The sequence below is a fragment of the Eumetopias jubatus genome, unplaced genomic scaffold (genome assembly GCF_037043125.1).
Source record: "Eumetopias jubatus isolate StellerSeaLion01/CBP00866 unplaced genomic scaffold, mEumJub1_p1.0 scaffold_2, whole genome shotgun sequence".
Classification (NCBI taxonomy): Eukaryota; Metazoa; Chordata; class Mammalia; order Carnivora; family Otariidae; genus Eumetopias; species Eumetopias jubatus.
In genome coordinates, this window is record NW_028274808.1 from 162493812 (window position 1) to 162515588 (window position 21777).

General features: G+C 37.6%; 1 protein-coding gene across 2 annotated transcripts in view; it reads right to left on the bottom strand.

The window, feature by feature from the left end:
* Positions 1-1390: 1390 nt before the first annotated feature.
* The window catches only part of SLAIN2 (SLAIN family member 2), an 81106-nt gene continuing 60719 nt past the window's right edge, over positions 1391-21777 (bottom strand). For both annotated transcript variants that reach the window (XM_028100673.2, XM_028100672.2), the window contains 2 exons: positions 3288-3606; positions 1391-1906 (listed from right to left, as the gene is read on the bottom strand). In XM_028100673.2, coding sequence (XP_027956474.1) covers positions 1840-1906; positions 3288-3606 — 386 coding nt within the window. In that variant the 3' untranslated portion in view covers positions 1391-1839. The remainder of the gene's footprint in view (positions 1907-3287; positions 3607-21777) is intronic.

The following is a 21777-nucleotide window of genomic DNA, read 5'->3' on the forward strand; positions in this document are numbered from 1 at the left end:
CCCCCACCCAAAGCAGATGCTTTATCTTCCTCTGAAAAGCAACATTTTTTAGTTCATCATCATGTGGAATTCTGGCGCCGCCCTTCCCTGACCCACACCCATCACCCTCAAATTCAAGGATACAATTTCTCCCTTGCATTATACACCAAAATACATTAGCACTGGCAGTTTAAATCTCCAGCTGCATGTGCTAACTGAATGACTCCCTATTGGTCAAGCTAATAAAAAATACCATGGTGTCATGGCAGAACGGGGGCCTTGGTTTTAAGCATTTTATCATTCTCTCAACCTATCAACCTCAATGCTATCCTGAATATCAAGTCTCTCATTTGTCTCTCAATTTCTTTTGCCAACTTACAGATGTCTTTGACTAATAGGAAATGAATTTATGTTCAAGTCTCTAAAATCCTTTAGGTAACCTGATTGCCAATATTTCAGAGCCATTCAAATTAAGTATTTTAAAACAGACCTCACGATGAAAAATGAGAAGCTCACTGAAGGAAGTTTTAGTCTGGTAATTGTCTAATAAAACCTAAATAAGTGATTTCCAGGATATACATAAGGGCCACTAGAGAGCAAGTATGTAACAGATTAGAGTCTTACATAGTGGGTTTCATTTGTTACCAAAAATGTAAAAATTAATGTAAGGCAGAATCCAAGTCAAAGGGGCAGTATTTTCAAAGGAGGTTTTATACAGTTACCTAGTTTAAAGTGGATCAACTTAAGTAGGATTCAGCAGGCTCTATCTTCCTACCACATAATAGACTGTTGTGTCAATTAATAGTTAACAATACAACTGTCATTACCAGAGATTTTGTAAGTTAAGTGCATAGATTTTTCCCCCCCTCTCTCATGGTATGGTATGGTTCCAGGTTGTAAGCACAGAGGCGGTGTTAGTTATATCAAGAATAAAGACACATACTACTTGCTCTTTCCTATCATGGAAACCTGCTAATGAAAAGACGATCTCTTAGTTCTGTAACAGCTATAATAGCATGTGAAGAAGTTGGCTTCAATAGCAAAGGCTATCTTTCCTGAGCCAGGAACTATAAAGTTTAAAAAGATTGTACAACTGATATTAAGCCCTTTTGGCAATCAAAACAAACACGCAGAAGTCCGATATGTCAATGCGATACGGTGGATGCACGGTGTAACGTTATCTGGTGGTGGTGATACGTGAGCTACATCCAAAACTTAAGATTAAACAAAATGACAATTTTTCTGATGAATCTGCAAACATAATTTATAGAATTCTCACAAAATTTAGGTATCATGTTTGAAATCTCTAGCCTAGATTTCTTCCCACCCCCAACCTCCCTTCCATCTCAATTTAATTTCTTGGAGTACTAGTGAAACACTAGTGAAACATTTTAGATAATTAGTCAGAATATTAGTTCTCATTAACACAAATATTTATTGATGCTATTTATACAGTAAATTAGGTTGAATGTGAAGTTTTGGATAGCTTGAATTCACCATTTTCTTGTGCACAAAGGTATTCTCTCATTTACAAATGGGCATTTCTCTTTGGCATCCGTTAGTTTTTTGCCCAGATATTGGCCTCTGTCAAATATTAAAAAATCAACTTAGTTTCTATTAAACAAAACTAAATGTGATTCCATGGAGAGTGATTGTATGATTACCAAACACATCTGATGTTAAATGTCATTAAAGTGCTGCTTGATCATCTCTGTCAGTTTGTGCTAATTAAGACAGAGAGGGCTGGGATTTATAAACCCCAAGAGTCTCATCTGAACAGTCTGCATATAAAAGTTGTCTTTTAGCCTGGTGAAGGGGTATCCATGAAGCTGTGGACCTCTGCATTCTCATCTTTGCTGGTCAATAACAGCCATCTTTCCAACTGTCATCTTTCATGCTACCATAGGTTTTAGGAGCTGGCAAGGATCTGAAATAAAGCAATTTTATAAAGTGATTTGTAAGGCTTTATGAAGTATTACCATACTATCTCCCACATATATTAATTACTTTGCAGGTGGCATCCCGATCCAATGAAAGCTGTTCCAAGGAACTACTGAGATCAAAGCTCTAAATAGCCTATTAGCACAATTGTCCCACACTTGGCATTTCTAACTTTCCAGGTGACTTCACTAACATCTTTTTGTTAACACAGCTACTACAGTAAAAGAAAGGAAAAAACTGTCTCGTCTCTTCCAACAGCATGGATCACCAACATTTTAATTAATTAATTAATTAATATGAGGGGGGCAGAGTGATGAATGTGACAGTAGAGACTTAGTGTCACCATCACTTTGAGAGGCAAAATGACATAGTGCTTAAATGGACTTTTAAGTCAGACATACTTAGAACTGAAAGCCTTTAGTTGTGTAGTCTTACGCAAAGTACTTAACCTCATTAAACTTCAATATTCTCCTCTGAAAAACAGGGATAGTAACGGTTTAATATTTATGTTATTGTAATGTTTAATGTTATTGTAAAAATTCAATAAGGTACATGTAAGTTATTTAGCACAGTGCACAGCAAAAAGCTGTGTACTCTACTACTGAATTCAGAAATGTAATACATTTATCTTAGAATGAAAGAGATATGGGTAATTCAGTTTAAATGCTTACAAGATGAAAGCCATTTTTTCCCATGCAAATAAATATTTAAAGTTTAATTATGTTTGGACTCCTAAGTTTACTGATGGTGGTAATCACATTCCTGAAAGGCAGATACTACGATTACACAGATGCATGGTTCCCAGCCTGGCTGGCCTCAGAATCACCTGAAGATTCAACAAACAAAAAAATTACCCACAGATTTTGGCCTTCATACTAGATTTCTCTAGGGGTAAAACTTAGGCCTCTACATTTCTATAAATTCTATAGAAGATTCTGAATTATATCAAAGTTTGAAAACCACCCTCCTAGATTATACTCAGATTTGGTAGCTAGAAGTTTTATCTTAAATCCCACTCTAGGTTCTAATAAGCTTCTTTGTCTTTACTGAATAACGTATTCAAAATGAACAAATATCACAACCAAATTGAGTGGTTCTAACAATTTTTTCTAGGATTTCTCGCAGGTGCCTAATCATGTTAGGCATCTGTGTGAATTTTAGCTGACCAAAGTGGAATGATACCCTAGTATCTTAAATGACAATTTCTTTAAAACAACAAAGTCACGCTTTATTCCAATTCTACTAAGACTCTAATGGGAACCTATCAGGACTCTCTAGGTTTGCTACCACGTGCAGTGATGAGCATAATTCTAAACTACCCACTTTCCTATGCTCAAGATTGTTGAAACAGAACATCTGTCACTTACCTGCGAACAGGCTGTGCAAGTTTGCTGCGAGGCACTGGTATACCCCCAGCAGAAGGGGCACTGGGTCTGGGCAAGCCACTTCTCATCGCGGTTGTCCCTGCAGGTCTGGTTAGAGTAGTGCTGTTGATATTGTTCGGAGGATTTGCTGGGACTGTGTTCTGAACCATGGGAGGCCCAGGTGAGGAGGTGGTCTGTGTGAGCTGTGTTGTTTCTTGGCTACCAGGAGAACCAGAGCCATGGTTACTAAATGCTTTTACTGGTTGCCGGAGAGCCAAAGGAGATGGTGCTGCAGGGGAGCGGAATTTGCCTGGAGAAGGTACTGCAGAATGGCAAAGAAAAATCAATGTTTTTAGTAGAAACTAAGTGTAAGTGAAACCAGTGCTTTATATTACACTTGATGACTAGGCCACCAGTACATCTGTATTCACGAAAACTTGCTTTACAGAAATGCAAGGAATAAAGAATATTTCTCGCTAACAAAACAAAACAAGATAACTGTAAGTCCTAAATAACCAAGTTCTTATTCAGAGGACTGCAACTATCCTTCATGACAGTGTTTGAACTATGCCAGCTAGAAATCCACAATACCAGAAGAGAAAAGGCATTCAGGAATCTATTTCACTGTAGCAACTAACCTGGGCCATATTCTAGAAATGGAATAATAGTTGACTACCACATGGTTGACTAGAATTTGAGACGTACTCTCCCTTCAAAAAACCATTCACGGGAACATGTATCAAGTATCTGGTGGCTGTACTTCAAAGTCCTGTATCACCTACAGTGTAACTTAAGACTTGGAAATAAAACATTAAAAACAAAACAAAACAGCTTCTACTGTTGTGCTTCACCAAGTAGAGAAGTTATAAATCTAAGGGCATATCAAGATGTGTATGAAGGCACAGGATAAAGATGGTACATTCTTCTGGAATGTCAATTCTATAAGCTAAAACGCTTTTAAGTTAAAACAAACACTGATACATGAAAAGAATAAAATGTAAAATTCACATTAAGTTTTAAGCCAAAATAGGACTACAAATAAATATTATTGTGGTTATTCCTTAACATTGTAAGTTCTGTTCTCCTAGGGGACACATTCATTGTTCCCTGTTTATTTGGTTAAGTCACCTCTAAAAGGGCATCAATTTTAGTTTCTTCAAATGTCCATGAATGGATACACAAAATATAAATAAAAAAATATTACCTTGACCTGCTTATCTAACAAAGAATTTGGGAGGTGAAGAGAATGGGATGGGGAAGGAAAGAGGGAGAGCTGGATCAGAGGCAGAATCAGGTCACCCTATTCTCTCTCAACCTCTATTAGGTTGGGGAGGATATGAATGAAGGGAAAACCTCGGTCTTAAGACTGCAGAAATGGATTATTCCACAGACCTCCATCTTCCTCACTTCTACTAATCTGTCTAAATGGTAATAGGTAACAGTAAGATCTGCCACAGTAGCGGGTAGGAAAGGAAAAAATGGATGGCCACTACTTTCTTCTGCTATCTGAGAGAAAAGAAGAGAGGATACACTTTAGCTTCAAAATTCCCAAACGGGAAATTCCTCTTACCATCCTTTCAATTATGTTTTTTATACATAGCCTCCTTCCTTCCCAACTGATCTTTCTTGCCTTCTGTTTAACTGAAGTCCCAAATGTCAGCATCTCTGTACTTAAGATATGTTAGGTCCCAGTACTTGACGGGCTCAAATGATCTCTGCTTGGCTCCAAAAACATTAGAGCCGTGATTCTCAAACTTAACTGTGCATCAGAATCACAAGGAGCTTTTTAAAAAAGAATATAGAAACCCAGGTATCACCTCCAGAAACTCTAGTCTAGAATGAAACTCAGATATTTATATTAAAACCACCACAAGAGTTTCAAGCCATGATGGCAAAACTGGGAAGGGGGTTACCTTCCTACTTGTAAACACCTGTACAACTGGACAAAATATACAAAACAGTTTTCAAATATTGGACAACAGGCAGTATAGAACTATAATTCCAGAGAAAAGGAAAATAAATGTAGTGAGCCCTGTGAGCACACTGGCTTTTTGAGGGGGAAGGAGATGCTTTTTGGAATGCAGAGCAAGGAAGATCCCGAGCAGATCAAAGTTATCTTGCTGAGCTGAGAAGACAAAAGTTGGAATTTGAGGAGCAGAGTACCTTAGAAGAGGGAGCTGCTCCAGAAGACCTCCATAACTCAGCTGAGGCGTCTGCTTGAATCCTTGGCTAAATACTGTGCTACACATATACCAAGTGAAGTTCCATGAGACTGAGCAAAAGAAGACTGAAATGCTGTAAACTAAATAAAGCCTATTACTTGAAAATAAACTATAAGTTAAATTTGCAAAAAAAAAAGTGATATATGAAAAATAAGCCAACAATAAAAATAAAATGTAATGTTAAAAGGCACTCAGCTATTCCAGAACAATAAAAGGCGGGGGGCGGGGGGAACAAGGATCTGAATGGACAGAGAGAAAACAAACTGAGAGATGGTAGATTTTAAACCAACTATATTGATAACTGTATTAACTATGAATAGCAATCACACCAATGAAAAGGTAATGATTGTTGGTACCCACAAAAGAGAAAGAGCTCCATGCTATCTAAAAGAAACACATTTTAGAGAGGACTTTCCAAGATAGTGGAGGAGTAAGAGACCTTAGTTTTGTCTGGTCCCAGTAATTCAGCTAGAGAGCTACCAAATTATTTTGAACACCTGTGAACTCAACCGAAGATGTAAGAAAAGAATTGCTGCAATTTTACAAATAGAAAAGTGACCACTTTCTGCAAGAATGACAAGACAGAAAAACTCACCTCAAAAATGAGAACAAGAGGCAGTACTAACTACCAGGGACCTAATCAGTATGGATATAAGTAAGATGTCAGAAACAGAGTTCAGGGGGCACCTGGGTGGCTCAGTCATTAAGAGTCTGCCTTTGGCTCAGGTCATGATCCCAGGGTCCTGGGATCGAGCCCCACATCAGGCCCCCTGCTCTGCGGAAGCCTGCTTCTCCCTCTCCCACTCCCCCTGCTTGTGTTCTCTCTCTCGCTGTGTCTCTGTCAGATAAATAAAATCTTAAAAAAAAAAAAAAAAGAAAGAAACAGAGTTCAGAATAACGATTATAAAGATACTAGCTGGGCTTGAAAAAAAAGCACAGAAGACACTAGAGAATCCCTTTGTGGAGAAATAAAAGAACTAAAATCTAATCAAGTCTAAATAAAAAAGACTATTAATGAGATACAATTAAAAATGGAGGCCCTAACTGCTAGGCTCAATGAGGTAGAAGAGAGAATTAGTGATAGAGAAGACAAAATGATGGAATAAAGAAGTAGAGAAAAAGAGAGATAAACAACTACTGGATCATGAGGGGAGAATTCAAGAGATAAGTGATATCATAAAGCAAAACATTATTAGAATAATTGGAGATCCCAGAAAAAGAGGAAAGAGAGGGGCAGAAGGTATACTGGAGCAAATTATAGCACAGAACTTTCCTAATGTGGGGAAGGAAATAGGCATCAAGTCAAGGAGGCACAGAGAACCCCTCAAAAATCAATAAAAATAGGGCAGCAGCCCAACATATAATAGTGAAACTTGCAAATCTCAGAGACAAAGAGAAAATCCGGAAAGCAGCCTGGGACAAGAAGTCTGTAACCTACAAGGGTAGAAACATAAGATTGGCAGCAGAACTTTCCACAGAGACCTGGCAGGCCAGAAAGGACTGGCATGATATATTCAGGGTGCTAAAAGAGAAAAAAATGCAGCCAAGAATACTTTATCCAGCTAGGATGTCATTCAAAATAGGAGTGATAAAAAGCTTCCAGGACAAACAGAAACTAAAAGAATTTGTGATCACCAAACCAGCCCTATAAGAAATATTAAAAGGGATCCTTTAAGCGAAGAGAGAGCCCCAAAGTAACATAGACCAGAAAGGAACAGAGACAATATACAGAAACAGTCACTTTACAGGTAATATAATGGCACTAAATTCAGATCTTTCAATAGTTAACTCTGAATGTAAATGGGCTAAATTACCCAATCAAAAGACACAGGGTATCAGATTGGATAAAAAAGACTCATCGATATGCTGTCTGCAAGAGACTCATTTCAGACCCAAAGACACCTCCAGACTGAAAGTAAGTGGGGTGGAAAACCATTTATCATGCTAATAGACATCAAAAGAAAGCTGGGGGAGCAATCCTTATATCAGACAAATTAGATTTTAAACCAAAGACTGTAATAAGAGATGAGGAAGGACACTATATCATACTTAAAGGGTCTATCCAACAAGATCTAACAACTGTAAATATTTATGCCCCTAATATGGGAGCAGCCAATTATATAAACCAATTAACAACAAAATTTAAGAAACACATCAATAATAATATAATAATGGTAGTGGACTTTGACACCCCACTCACTGCATGGATAGATCATCTAAGCAGACCAACAAGGAAACAGGGCTTTGAATGACACACTGACCAGATGGACTTCACAAATATATTCAGAGCATTCCATCCTAAAGCAATAGAATACACATTCTTCTTGAGCACACATGGAACATTCTCCAGAACTGATCACATATTCGGTCACAAATCAGGTCTCAACTGGTACCATTCCCTGCATATTTTCAGACAACAATGCTTTGAAAGTGAAACTCAATCACAAGAAGAAATTTGGAAAGAACTCAAATACACGGAGGCTAAAGAGCATCCTACTAAAGAATGAATGGGTCAACAAATTGAAGAATTAAATTCATGGAAACAAATGAAAATACAACTGTTCAAAACTTTTGGGATGCAGCAAAGGTGGTACTAAGAGGGAAGTATATAGCAATACAAGCCTTTCTCAAGAAACAAGAAAGGTCTTAAATACACGGCCTAACCTTACACCTAAAGGAGCTGAGAAAGAACATCAAATAAAGCCTAAACCCATCAGGAGAAGAGAATAAAGATTAGAGCAGAAATCAATGAAACAGAAACCAAAAGAACAGTAAACAGATGAATGAAACTAGGAGCTGGTTCTCTGAAAGAATTAATAAGGTGGATATACCTCCGGCCAGACTTACCAAAAAGAAAAGAGAAAGGACAAATAAATAAAATCATGAATGAAAGAGGAGAGATCACAACCAACACCAAAGAAATATAAGAACATTTTATGAGCAACTATACACCAACAAATTAGGCAATCTGTAAGAATTGGATACATTCCTAGAGATGTATAAACTACCAAAACTGAAACAGGAAGAAACAGAAAACCTGAACAGACCCATAACCAGCAAGGAGATTGAAGCAGTAATCAAAAATCTCCCAACAAACAAGAGTCCAGGGACAGATGGCTTCCCAGGGGAATTCTACCAAACATTTAAAGAAGAATTAACACCTATTTTTCTGAAGCTACTTCAAAAAACAGAAATGGAAGGAAATTTTCCAAACTCTTTCCATAAGGCCAGAATTGCCTTGGTCCCCAAACCAGACAAAGACCCTACCAAAAAGGAGAATTACAGACCAATATCCCTGATGAACATGGATGCAAAAATTCTCACCAAGATACTAGCCAATAGGGGGATGCCTGGGTGGCTGGTTAAGAGGCTGCCTTCAGCTCGGGTCATGATCTCAGGGTCCTGGGACTGAGTCCCACGATGGGCTCCCTGCTCAGTGGGGAGTCTGCTTCTCCCTCTGCCCTTCCCCCCGCACACACACACGTGCACTCTCTCAGGTAAATAAATAAAATCTTAAAAAAAAATACTAGCCAATAGGATCCAACAGTACATTAAAAAGATTATTCATCATGATCAAGTGGGATTTATTCCTGGGCTGTAAATCAATGTGATACACTACATTAATAAAAGAAAGGGCAGGGCTCCTTGGTCACTCAGTTGGTTAAGCATCTGCTTTCAGCTCAGGTCATGATCCTGGGATTCTGGGATTGAGCCCAAGTCAGGCTCCCTGCTCAGTGGGGATTTTGCTTCTCCCTCTCCCTCCGCCTTTCCCCTGCTTGTGCTCGCTCTCTTGCTCTGTCTCAAATAAATCTTTAAAAAAAGATAAAAAAAAAATAAAGGCCAAGAACTATATGCCTCTCAATAGATGCAGAAAACATATCTGACAAAGCACAGCATCCTTTCTTGATTAAAACTCTCCACAGTGTAGGGACAGAGGGAACATACCTCAGCATCATAAAGGCCATATACAAAAAGCCCACAGTGACTATCATTCTCAATGGGGAAAAACTGAGAGCTTTTTCCCTAAGATCAGGAACACAGCAGGGATGTCCACTATCACCACTGCTGTTCAACATAATACTAGAAGTCCTAGCCACAGCAATCAGACAACAAAAAGAAATACAAGACATCCAAATCAGCACTCTTTGCAGACAACATGAAACTCTATGTGGGAAACCCAAAAAACTCCACCCCAAAATTGCCAGAACTCATACAGCAATTCAGCAAAGTGGCAGGACATAAAATCAATGCACAGATATTAGCTGCATTTCTATACACTAACAATGAGACAGAAGACAGAGAAATTAAGGGAGTTGATCCCATTTACAATTGCACCCAAAACCATAGTAAGATACCTAGGAATAAACCTAACCAAAGAGGCAAAGGATCTGTACTCAGAAAGCTATAGAACACTCATGAGAGAAATTGAGGGAGACACAAAGAAATGGAAAAACGTTCCATGCTCATGGATTGGAAGAACAAATATTGTTAAAATGTCTATGCTACCTAGAGCAATCTATACATTCAATGCAATCCCTATCAAAATACCATCAACTTTTTTTTACAGAGCTGGACATGGATGGAACTAAGCTAATAAGTCAATCAGAGAAAGACAATTATCACATGATCTCATGGATATGTGGAATTTAAGAAACAAAACACAGTATCATAGGGGAAGGGAGGAAAAAATGAAACAAGATGAAACCAGAGAGGAAAAAAACCGTAAGAGAATCTTAACTATAGGAAACAATCTGAAGTTTGCTGGAGGGGAGGTACGTGGGGGGATGGGGTAACTGGGTGATAGACATTAAGGAGGGCATGTGATGTAATGAGCACTGGGTAAAAGACTAATGAATCACTGAACTCTACCTCGAAACTGATAATACACTATATGTTAATGAATTGAATTTAAATCAAAATAAACACATTTTAGACATAAAACATAGATTAAAAGTAAAAGCACAGAAAAAGATACAATACACAAAACTGATCATGGAAAAGCTGGAATGTCTATAATAACATCAGAAAAAAAGATGACCATGAGAGATAGAGTTCAATGTTAAAGGGGTTGATTCAGAAAATATAAGAATTCCAACTGTGTATATCCAAAAACAGATGTACAAAATACATGAAACAAACTGACATAACTGAAAGCTAGGGGGAAAAGTCTACAATTATGTATTTCAACACTACTCCACTCTCAGTAACTGATAAAATAGCTAGAAAATCAGAAACGACACAGAAGACAAACAGCACCATCAATCAAATTGGCTTGACATTTATAGAACACTCTACTCAACTGATCACAGTTCAAACTTTCATCAGCAGGTGAACGAGTAAACCAACTGTGGTGTATCCACACAATAAAATACTATTCAGCAATAAAAAGGAGTAAACTGCAGATACAATAAGGATGACTCTAAAAATTATGCTGAGTGAATTAAGTGCCAGACACAAAACAGCACATATTGAAGGACTAAGTTCCAGAAAAGGCAAACCTACGGGTGCCTGTGTGGCTCAGTTGTTAAGCGTCTGCCTTTGGCTCAGGTCATGATCCCAGGGTCCTGGGATCGAGCCCCGTGTCGGGTTCACTGCTCAGTGGGAAGCCTGCTTTGCTTCTCCCTCTCCCACTCCCCCTGCTTGTGTTCCCTCTCTTGCTGTGTCTCTGTCAAATAAATAAAGAAAATCTTAAAAAAAAAAAAAAAGAAAAGAAAAGGCAAATCTAATTTATGGTAACAAAGCAGATCAGATATTTGCTTGAGGTTTGAAGAACTGACTGGGAAGAAATACAAGGAAACTTTTGGGGATGATGGAAATGTTCTATAATTTCACTATATTGGTGGTTACATGGAACGTGTGTGTGTGTGTGTGTGTGTGTTTAAAGATTTATTTATTTATTTGTATTTATTTATGTATTTATTGTATTTATTTAGGTATTATTTATCTATTTCCTTTATTCCCAAATAAAGGGAATAAATCAGAGGGGCGGAGGGAGAGGAAGAGAGAAACTCCAAAGCACGGAGCCTGGTGGAACGCTGGATCTCAAGAGTCTGAGATCACAAACTGAGCTGAAACCAAGAGTTGGTTGCCCAACTGACTATGCCACCCAGGCGTCCCATGAATGTGAATTTTTGCTGAAATTAAAACTGTGTGTTTAAAATTCCACCTGAATATAGCTGACTTTAAGAAAACTCCATAAGGGACTCTACAGTAGAGCCAAGACTGAGAATAATGGCTCTTGAATCAATCATGTCCTGGTCCCCAACAACTGTTACAGTCTCCTCTCCAGAAAACTGAAGATGTCCACAAGGCCTGAGTACCCCTGAATTGCAAATTCCATGATCTTCACAGATTTTTTTTAACTCTTACATAATCCATATTCCCCTTTCTATAGGTGACTATAAATATATTTTCTCAACTCCATTCTCTACACCCAGCCTTGTCTCCCTTGCCAGATCAGTCTCTACCCAACTTGCTTCAGTGATTTCCTGGAGGCTTACTGGATAACCAAGGCTCCAAGGCTCTCTAATTCATTTAGCCACTACCTGAGGGTGTGGCCTGGACCTCCTCCTTCTAGTACCAACTCCAAAAAGGCCATCTTCAGTCAGTCCTAGCTTTTCCCATAGTTGGTAGTCTTTCAGCCAGGGTTTTGTTTTGGTAGAACACAGGTTTTGATAGGAGCAAGAACAGTACAGTTCACAGGATCATAAGCTTCAAAGAGTATCCTGGAAATGTCTGGGGAGTTGAGGAAAGATGGCAATGAGGTCAGATTAGGAGATGCACTAAGACACTGTGAATGACAATCTGTTAGATGAGGGATGACTGAAGAGTCCTAAGCTTCCTTCTTATGGTGACTGATGTAAAGCCCATGGTGAAATTAGGCATTTACACCAATGAGGCTAAGAGTGTTTCATTTCTACATGATAACCTTACACATACTAGAATATATCTATAATGCTCTGAATGTCTTACCCAAACCTTATCTTGAAAATAGGCTTTGTGAAAAGCATCTTTTCTTCTGGAAAAACTTCTGACTTCTGACAAAACTTCTGACTTCTGACAAAAACTTCTGACAAATTTTTTGAACTGATAATAGTAATACCAGGGAAATGATGGTCTCCCAAAATTTTTTAAAAATGTGAATTTCAGACTTCCACTTGGGAAAATGGGACAGATGTGTTTTTCCCTATTTCTCCCTGGGCATGAGTATAAAGTATAATTTAAAATCCTGGGCATGATATATAAAACAGACACAAGAAAACTCTATGTGGAGAGGAAAAAGGAAGACTGCCTAGGGACCTTGAGACCTAAGGGATGACATGGTAATGAGCTGCTAGGATTCCTTCTTGCTACATATATCCCAAATTGGAGTTGAAGAAATTGGCAATCTGGAAAAGCCATCAGGTGTGACAGAGAAAAAAAAGCCTGCTTTCTCTAGCCAAAGAACTAGGAAAGAGAACTTCTAGATGATAACTATTCTACTCCAGCCAAACACCACAGAAAAACTGTAGCCTTACTCTCACCCACATCAGCAAGGGCTGGTGGGGTGTCTGGACTTCTATTCTCGTGAGGTTTAACAAGGTGCCCCAATATTTTCTCCAGGAAGGTGTCAGAGAAGACAGTAATCAGATGTTCTTTCCTCTCCTTATGGGTTGGTGTCAGAGGAGGTCCAGTACAGAGTCAGGACTTTGATAACCGCTCAGTGGTAACAAGACCACCTCCACCACAGTGTGAGTGGAGACCAAGTGGGGAGCCAGAACTCCTACCTCCACCCACCTGGCCCCTCCCTCTCCCTTAGGTGCCAACAAAGACTGAGTTGAAAACCCAGGCTTCTATTTCCACCTAGCAGTAATGAAATGCCCCCAAGCCTCATCCACCAAATGCCTGAGTGGTGTCAGAGAAAGACATATAAAGCCAGAAAAAACAAAATCAGAACTATAATATCAAAAAAGAAAACCACAGACCAATCTCTCTCATGAATGTAGATGTAAAACTCCTTAACAAATTATTAGCAAATAGAACTCAGTGATATATATATATATCTCATATACCATGATCAGGTGGGGTTTATTCCGGGATGCAAAGTTGGTTCAAAATTTGAAAATTGGGGCGCCTGGGTGGCTCAGTCATTAAGCGTCTGCCTTCGGCTCAGGTCATGATCCCAGGGTCCTGGGATCGAGCCCTGCATCGGGCTCCCTGCTCCGCGGGAAGCCTGCTTCTCCCTCTCCCACTCCCCTTGCTCGTGTTTCCTCTCTCACTGTCTCTCTCTGTCAAATAAATAAATAAAATCTTTAAAAAAAAAAATCAATTTCACCTTTAAAAAATTTTTTTGAAAATCAATGTCATTCACCACAATAACAGGCTAAAGGAAAGTCACATGATTACATCTACTGACGCAAAAAAGCATCAACAAAATTCAACACATATTCATGATAAAAATTCTGAGAAAAACAGGAATGGGGGGAACCTGAACTTGTTAAAGAACATTTAAAAAAATACACATATAACATTATACTTAGTGGTGAAAGACTGCTTACCCTCTAAGATAGGAACAAAGAAAGATATATGCTCTTACCACTCTTATTCATAGTGCTGGAAGTTCTAGTGCAATTAAGAAAAGGCATATAGATTAGAAAGAAACTGTCTTCATGATTGTTACATCAAAAATCCCAAGGAATACACACACACACACACACACACACACACACACACACACACACACAAACAACTTCTAGAAATACTGAGTCCGGTAAAGTCACAGGATAAAAGATTAACATATAACAATCTACTGTATTTCTACATAGCAGTAATGAATGTACAGAAATCAAAATAAAAAATGCAACACCACTTGCACTGCTCCCCCAAAAGAGAAAAGAAATATTTAGATCTAAATCTAATAAAACAAAACCCAGAAAACAAATTTCAGCAAATATCATAGGTTAGCTGGGAAAATCAAATGAGTAATATCTGTATAAATAGTTGGCAAATGTATAATATTACACAAACTGTAAGGCATATTACATCTGTGCCTTCCTTATCTAAGGAATACTGGAGCATTTCAGCCTGTTGCAGCTGAGTTCTCTGGAAAGATATTCAACAATGCCACTCAAGGGGCGTCTGGGTGGCTCAGTCATTAAGCATCTGCCTTCGGCTCAGGTCATGATCCCAGGGTCCTAGGATTGAGCCCCACATCGGGTTTCCTGCTCAGCAGGAGGCCTGCTTCTCCCTCTCCCACTGCCCCCTGCTTGTGTTCCCTTCTCTTGCTGTCAAATAAATAAATAAAATCTTAAAACAAACAATGCCACTCAAGACAGTTGTCTCCTAGGCCACCCTTATAAATTAACTAAAACACAGGGATTAATTAGGCTTTATTGTCCAAATTAATTATGATAGTAGGTTATAATTTCTCTTTACTCATTTTGGAAACTGAGAATTGCACTTAAATCAAGGCATAAAATGAAGTTATCTACTCTGAGCAAGAATCAGAACTCTATTTATAAAACTGACATATGACTAAGAATGCTAACCTTGGTGTCTAAGTTAAGTCACCTCTGAAATGAAATGATGGGTAATATGAGGATTCCTATTTTTAAAACATCCGTTTTTTGTCTTTTAATAAGCATTTAATAAAAATGGCAAGTTTTCTAATTGAGGCTTAGAAAATACACCAGGCACTTTGGAATGGGAGAAACTGAGTAAACTATATACTGTTTTTAGCTTAGTAGATATTCAGAGAACGTTTTATAAATATATCTCAAATGTAAATAGCAACATAAAAAAACATAGATACTCCAAATGGTTGTCTTCACAGTGATATGTCTAAACTATAAATTCCATTAATTGGATAATTGCTAAAAATATGTAAATATCAAATATATAGTTTACAATAAAAATATACACATTCCCAAACACTGGCCACTATTACTAATGGGGAGAAAAACATTTATTAAAATAGATATGCCATCCAATTATTTAACAAAGATTAAAAACAAAAATACTTGTTAAACTCTCCCTTACATCATCCCAGTTACTCAGTGGTCTATGCATCATCAAGGATAGTAAGAGGTTACTGACATAATAAAGACTTAAAAATAAGTTCTGGTTATTAAAGACTGCAGAGATGAAGTAAATAGGATTCTCTCATTATTGGGTCAAAGAATCCTTGCTACAAGAGTTACTAGTGACTATCTGTTCCCACCTTTTCACTGTGTGGAGAAGATAACTTGTCACAACCACAGAGATCAACTGAGCAAATAAGTCAGAAGTTGAACCCACATCTCCTCATTCCCAGATTGGTGTTCTTTACTGGGAACTAAAAGAGAAACACCTCTGGGAGTAGAAATTAAAATGTTATTTTCACTATTTTTATTTTCAACTAGACTTAGAACGTATGTTTGTGGAGCTACTATCCTAGGCAGGTTTCCTAAGACATGATACCAAGGCCTATTAAACTTGTGAAGGCTGACAAGTAATCACACACAAAAAGAATTTACGAGGCATAGAAGCCTTTGATTTCTTCTTCCATTACTATACATGACTTACCATTATTTTTATAAGCACACAGTTATCATGAGAAGATTTATTAAACGTAAGAGGCAGAAGACACCCCTGGGAATTGGCTTTACTATAGTTTTTCTTCCTTACATACAAAGATTGATAGATATGAATAAATAAGATATGAATAAATAAACTGCTGGCAAATACTTGCAGCATTAGCATTTTCAAAATAGGCAAAAAGTGGAAACAACTCAAATGTTCAAACTGAGAAATGGATAAATGAAATTTGGTATATCCATACATTGAATATGTATCACAATAAAACGGAACAAAGTACTAATATATGCTGTAATATGATGAACTTTGGAAACCTTATGCTAAGCCAGTCACAAAGATCACATATTATATTTACATGAAATGGCAGAGGCACAGGTAAAACCAGAGACAGAAAAATTAGTGGTTGCCAGGGGCTGGAAGGAGTGGGAAATGGGTATGATATTTCTTGGGGGTGATGAAAACCTCTAAAGTCAAAATAATTGCTCAGCTCCGTAAATATACTAAGAAATAGACTTGTACACTTTAAAAGGATGAATTTTATTTATTTATTTTAAAGATTTTCCTTATTCATTTGAGAGAGACAGTGAGCAAGTAAGAGAGCACAAGCAGTAGAGGGAGAGGGAAAAGCAGGCTCCCCGCTGAGCAGAGAGCCTGATGTGGAGCTCAATCCCAGGACCCTGAAATCATGACCTATGTGGAAGGCAGCTGCTTAACTGACTGAGCCACCCAGGTGCCCCAAAAGGATGAATTTTATAAGTAGGGAACAGGAGCAAAGGTAAGAAATCTCAAAAAATAAGCAGCCATATTTTTTAACAGTTTCCCAAAACAACAGAAGAGGGATCTCTAGAGACATAAAAGTAGAAAATCTTAAATCAAGGTCCCTTTCTAAATGTTTAAAAAACCAATTCCAAAGAAAAATGGGCAACAGAAAAGAACTGAGCCAAATCCCACATGAAGTTACTATTAAAAAAAGAAAGGAGCAGAATAACATTTCTATTAATGGTACAACCTTGCCAGAAATCATGTCCACCATGTACACACACGCAAAAGATGAAAATTTTAATCAAATATTTCAAATTCTAAAAGTATTTAAGAAAATGACAAAAGATATGAAAGAACATCATAAATCAGAATAGGAAACATTAAAAAATGAGGTGATGGAACAGAAAAGAACTGGACATAAATCATCCTAAGGTAGAAAGAACACAAGAGTCACACGCATGATAGATAATGCTTTAAGAGAAATAGACAATGAAAAGAAACTTTTATAGAACAAGAAGAAATGAAGAGAGATGGAAAAGGATTCAAGGGAAGGCAACAGATAGAGAAGACAGGCAAAGAACATCCAACATATGTACAACAGGAGTTCCTACAAAAAAGAAAGCCAAAGCAAGAGAACAGAATACTAAAAACCATAATTCAAAAGAATTTGAAATTTTAAAGTATGTGAAATTCCATATTGAAAGAATACACGCCTATCTGGGGAAATCAATTCAAAATGACCAACATTAAGATATATTCTTATAAAGTATTGAACTTTAGGGGTGCCTGGGTGGCTCAGCTGGTTAAGTGGTCAACTCGTGATTTTGGCTCAGGCCATGATCTTGGGGTTCTGGGATCGTGCCCTGCATCGGACTCCACACTTAGCGGAAGTCTGCTTCTCTCTCTCCCTTTGCCTTCCCTTCACTTGCTCACTCTCCCTCTAAAATAAATAAATAAATCTTTTTAAAAAATAAATGATTAAACTTTAAAGGAAAAGAAAACATCCAATGGACATTCAGATAAAAACCAAATGAATGTAAGAGAAATAACTTTTTAGTCCTGACAAAAATGGAGTAATATATTTAAGACACTCAAGGAAAGAAAGTATGAGCCAAAGATTTCATAACTAGCTAATGAATTTCAAATATAAAAAGGGCAAACTGGGGCGCCTGGGTGGCTCAGTTGGTTAAGCGACTGCCTTCGGCTCAGGTCATGATCCTGGAGTCCCGGGATCGAGTCCCACATCGGGCTCCCTGCTCGGCGGGGAGTCTGCTTCTCCCTCTGACCCCCTTCTCCCTCGTGCTTTCTGTCTCTCATTCTCTCTCTCTCTGAAATAAATAAATAAAACCTTTAAAAAAAAAAAAAGGGCAAACTGTCATCAACACACCAAAATGGAGGGAATGGATACTGCTCCTACAACTCCTTTTTTAAGGAATCTACTAGAGAATGAGCTTCAGACAAGAAAAATGGTTGGTGAGACAATAATGTACAGACTAACGGTAACCATTAAATACATATTTAAATGTAGAACTAAGACTAAATAAAAGAGTACAAACAACTCTTTAAGCTGATAATGGATATTTTTAAGCAGTGTAACTGTTTAAAAAAAAAAGGAGTGAGCATATGCAAAAGGTTCTTTTAAACAATTTTCAGTAGCCACCTTGTATGGTATTATGCTAATGTTTTCTCCAGATTTTGTGTGTAATATGGGATAAAATAAACTGTTAAATGATATTTTAATTCTATCTGTTGGGGCGCCTGGGTGGCTCAGTCATTAAGCATCTGCCTTTGGCTCAGGTCACGGTCCCAGGGTCCTGGGATCGAGCCCCGCCTCGGGCTCCCTGCTCGGCAGGAAGCCTGCTTCTCCCTCTCCCACTCCCCCTGCTTGTGTTCCCTCTCTCGCTGTCTCTCTGTCAAATAAATAAATAAAATATTAAAATAAAAATTCTATCTGTTGGTGAGAGACAGAAGTCTCAGAGCAAGATAAAGGAGATACTGGTGTAAGTTAAGAGATTACATAATTACCCTGAAGCCCTGAATGTGAATAGGAGGTATCAGCATGATCTCATTAAGGCATTCAATATTAAAAAATACACAGACATGGATCAACACATATATTTACTAACTCTAGTAACTAAAAAACCTAGAAACAATGGCCAATCCAATAGCAATTAATAGAGCTAAAAACTCAAGATTTTGGTTTTGAAATACCATTTCCTATCAAAGGAAATCAGGACTTTTTGGAGAAATGACTAAATCCAGTTCTGTGGCAGGAAATGTACAAGATGTGCCTATCTTGTCATACCAGTTAGCAAGAATTTATCAGACTTCTAGGGCCAAAAGACCTGTCAAAAAGACTTGAGGGCCAACTTGAAGAACCTTCCAACAAAGCTCTGAAAATATCCAGAATGAATCAAAATACATAAAAAATGTTTGAACCTGTAAGTTCATAATGATAGATATTTAAGAAAAATAAGGATACAGGCATTAACCATCAATGACTGATAATATCAAGAAAAGAGGTAATCTTGCCTTGTGCACTTGTGGCTAAAGCAGCACCACCACCTAAGTAGTCTTGCCCAAAATAGCAAAACTGAATCCAGTTAAGCATCTAGATCCAATTACCAATTTATGGGAAATACAGGAAATCTACTAAATGACAGTGTGGAAAAGATATCAGCAAGATCCAGCCTGTGGATCTACATCCACATCTATAGGGCAAATGATCTGGTGGTTTCTTCAAACAAACCTAACAAGGGGGAGTAAAGAGTTGGAAGAAAACTATAAATCAAGAGTAACGTAAAAAGACACATATTAAAGTGGCAGAACTACAGTTTCATTTCTTGAATGATACAAATCATACAAAGAAGTAAGGAAGTGATTGCTATAAAAATTCAGAAGAATGGTTACTCTGGGGGAGTGGGTCAAGAGAGGACTGTGTTTGGAAGCAGACAGGTAGTTTCCGAAGTAGCAAGTTATAGTCTCCTGATATGAATGGTGGTCACTAAGGGGTTGCCTTACAAGAATTCATTAAACTATGTATTATATGGTTTTCTGAATTTGTGTTATATTTTAAAATAACAAAGTTTAAACAGATTTATAAATTAGAAATCCTTTTAAATTAATCCTAAATTCTTAGAAAAATGCACTAGAGTATATGAAAGGACAAATTGAAAAGTTCTACAATCTCAGAATATGGAAAGAAATATTTTAACAAGGTTAATGGATAACTTGAGGGAAAACCAGAAAGTAAAGAAGTGCACTAAGCTATAGTTTTACTATTAGAAAAAGTGTTTCCTCTAATGGTAGCAGCATTTATGCCTTATGTATAAACTTGGGAAGGAAAAAGAATAAAATGAGGTTAACTGAAATTAGGTGATCTTTGAAGCCATTCTAGCTCTAAGTTTTTCTAAAATGCAATCAGTTTTTAATCAGAAAAATAAAGGCACAAATTTCAGAGAGAGAAAATTTTGATCTAGGATTTTATCTGCAAAAGAAATTAATAGATGTAGTCAAGATGTAACTAAAGAAGAAAAAGATCTTGGAAAATCACAAAAGACTTATCAACTCTAAATGTAAGTAGAATCTATTCAATTATCATTCCAAAAATAGCATGAAATGGCTAATAGGTATTTGTATGTTTGGAGAGAACCCTGTGCCCTCTCCTTTCCGATTCTCTCAATTTTATATAATAAAATCATGGGAAAGGGAGCAACTCCTATCATTTTAACTGTATCTAAAAACTCCATATGGCAGAGGCTGGCTTTGACCACAACTATTAGTAGAAGAAAAAGTAAAGAGGGACTAGACGTGGGTGGGGGGGGGCGTGTAATGAGTGTATCTTGTTTATGATACAGATTCAATAAATACTTGTTAATGAAAAGCAAATATAAGAAATTTTGAATTTTGGATCAAAGGTAACAGCAAAATTCGTAGGTTCTCCATTTTCAGATAGTCTGATATCAAACAGCATTTTAAACTCCTATCAATATGGCCTCTTATAAATGTTTACCTCACCTTATATGAATATTCAAAATATAATGAATTAAAGCAGTACTGGAAAACTACCATCGCTAACTCATCCTAAGTTGCTGCCTCTTTCCTTCTAAAGTATGTTTCTACATTTTAATTTGTCCTGATCTACACATTCACTTTTTCTAAGTAGTCATTTTTTCCATGACTTGGTGACGTCTCTACTTTGTTTACCTCCCCTTCACTGAGTTCCCAACAAATAGGAATGAGTATCTCTTTGTCAGAGCAGTTTAAGTAGTCACGCCTATGAACGAAGCCTTAACAATACACAATGGATTTTATTTTCTTCAAAGAGAAGGATGGGCTGAAGAAACAAACAAAAAAAACCCTGCAAGAAGAAAACGCAAAGAGGAATGTGTCCAGCCTTGAGTTAGTGGCATGACTGTGTTCGTTCCACAGATGTTTATGGTGTGTCCCTTTGTGACAGGCAACACAGTTCTTACTTCCCTTCCCATCTTCAAACTTCAGCTACTACTAAATGCAATTAAAATCTAAGTGACTGGGGTGCCTGAGTGGTTAAGCACCTGACTCTTAATTTTGGCTCAAGTCACAAGATCAGGGTCATGAGATGGAGCCCTATTTTGGGCTCTGTACTGAGCATGGAGCCTGTGTAAGATTCTTTCCCTCTGCGCCTCCCCCTGCCCCACTCATGTGCACTCTCTAAAAAAATAAATAAAATCATAAGTGTCCTATTTCCAATTGTTAAGGGAACCACCTTCTCCCTCTTCCCATGATCCTTTGAGTCCTTAAAACAAGTACGCCAACTTTCTAAGATGTTACAGGTTCATCCCCAGGATGGGACAATTGATTTATGTGACAATTTGCTAACCAGTCCCATTTTTCTCTAGTCCAGGTTTAAAGAGCCAAAGGTACCTATGAACACATGGTATCTGAATCTCATCTGCCTCATATCCCTAACAACA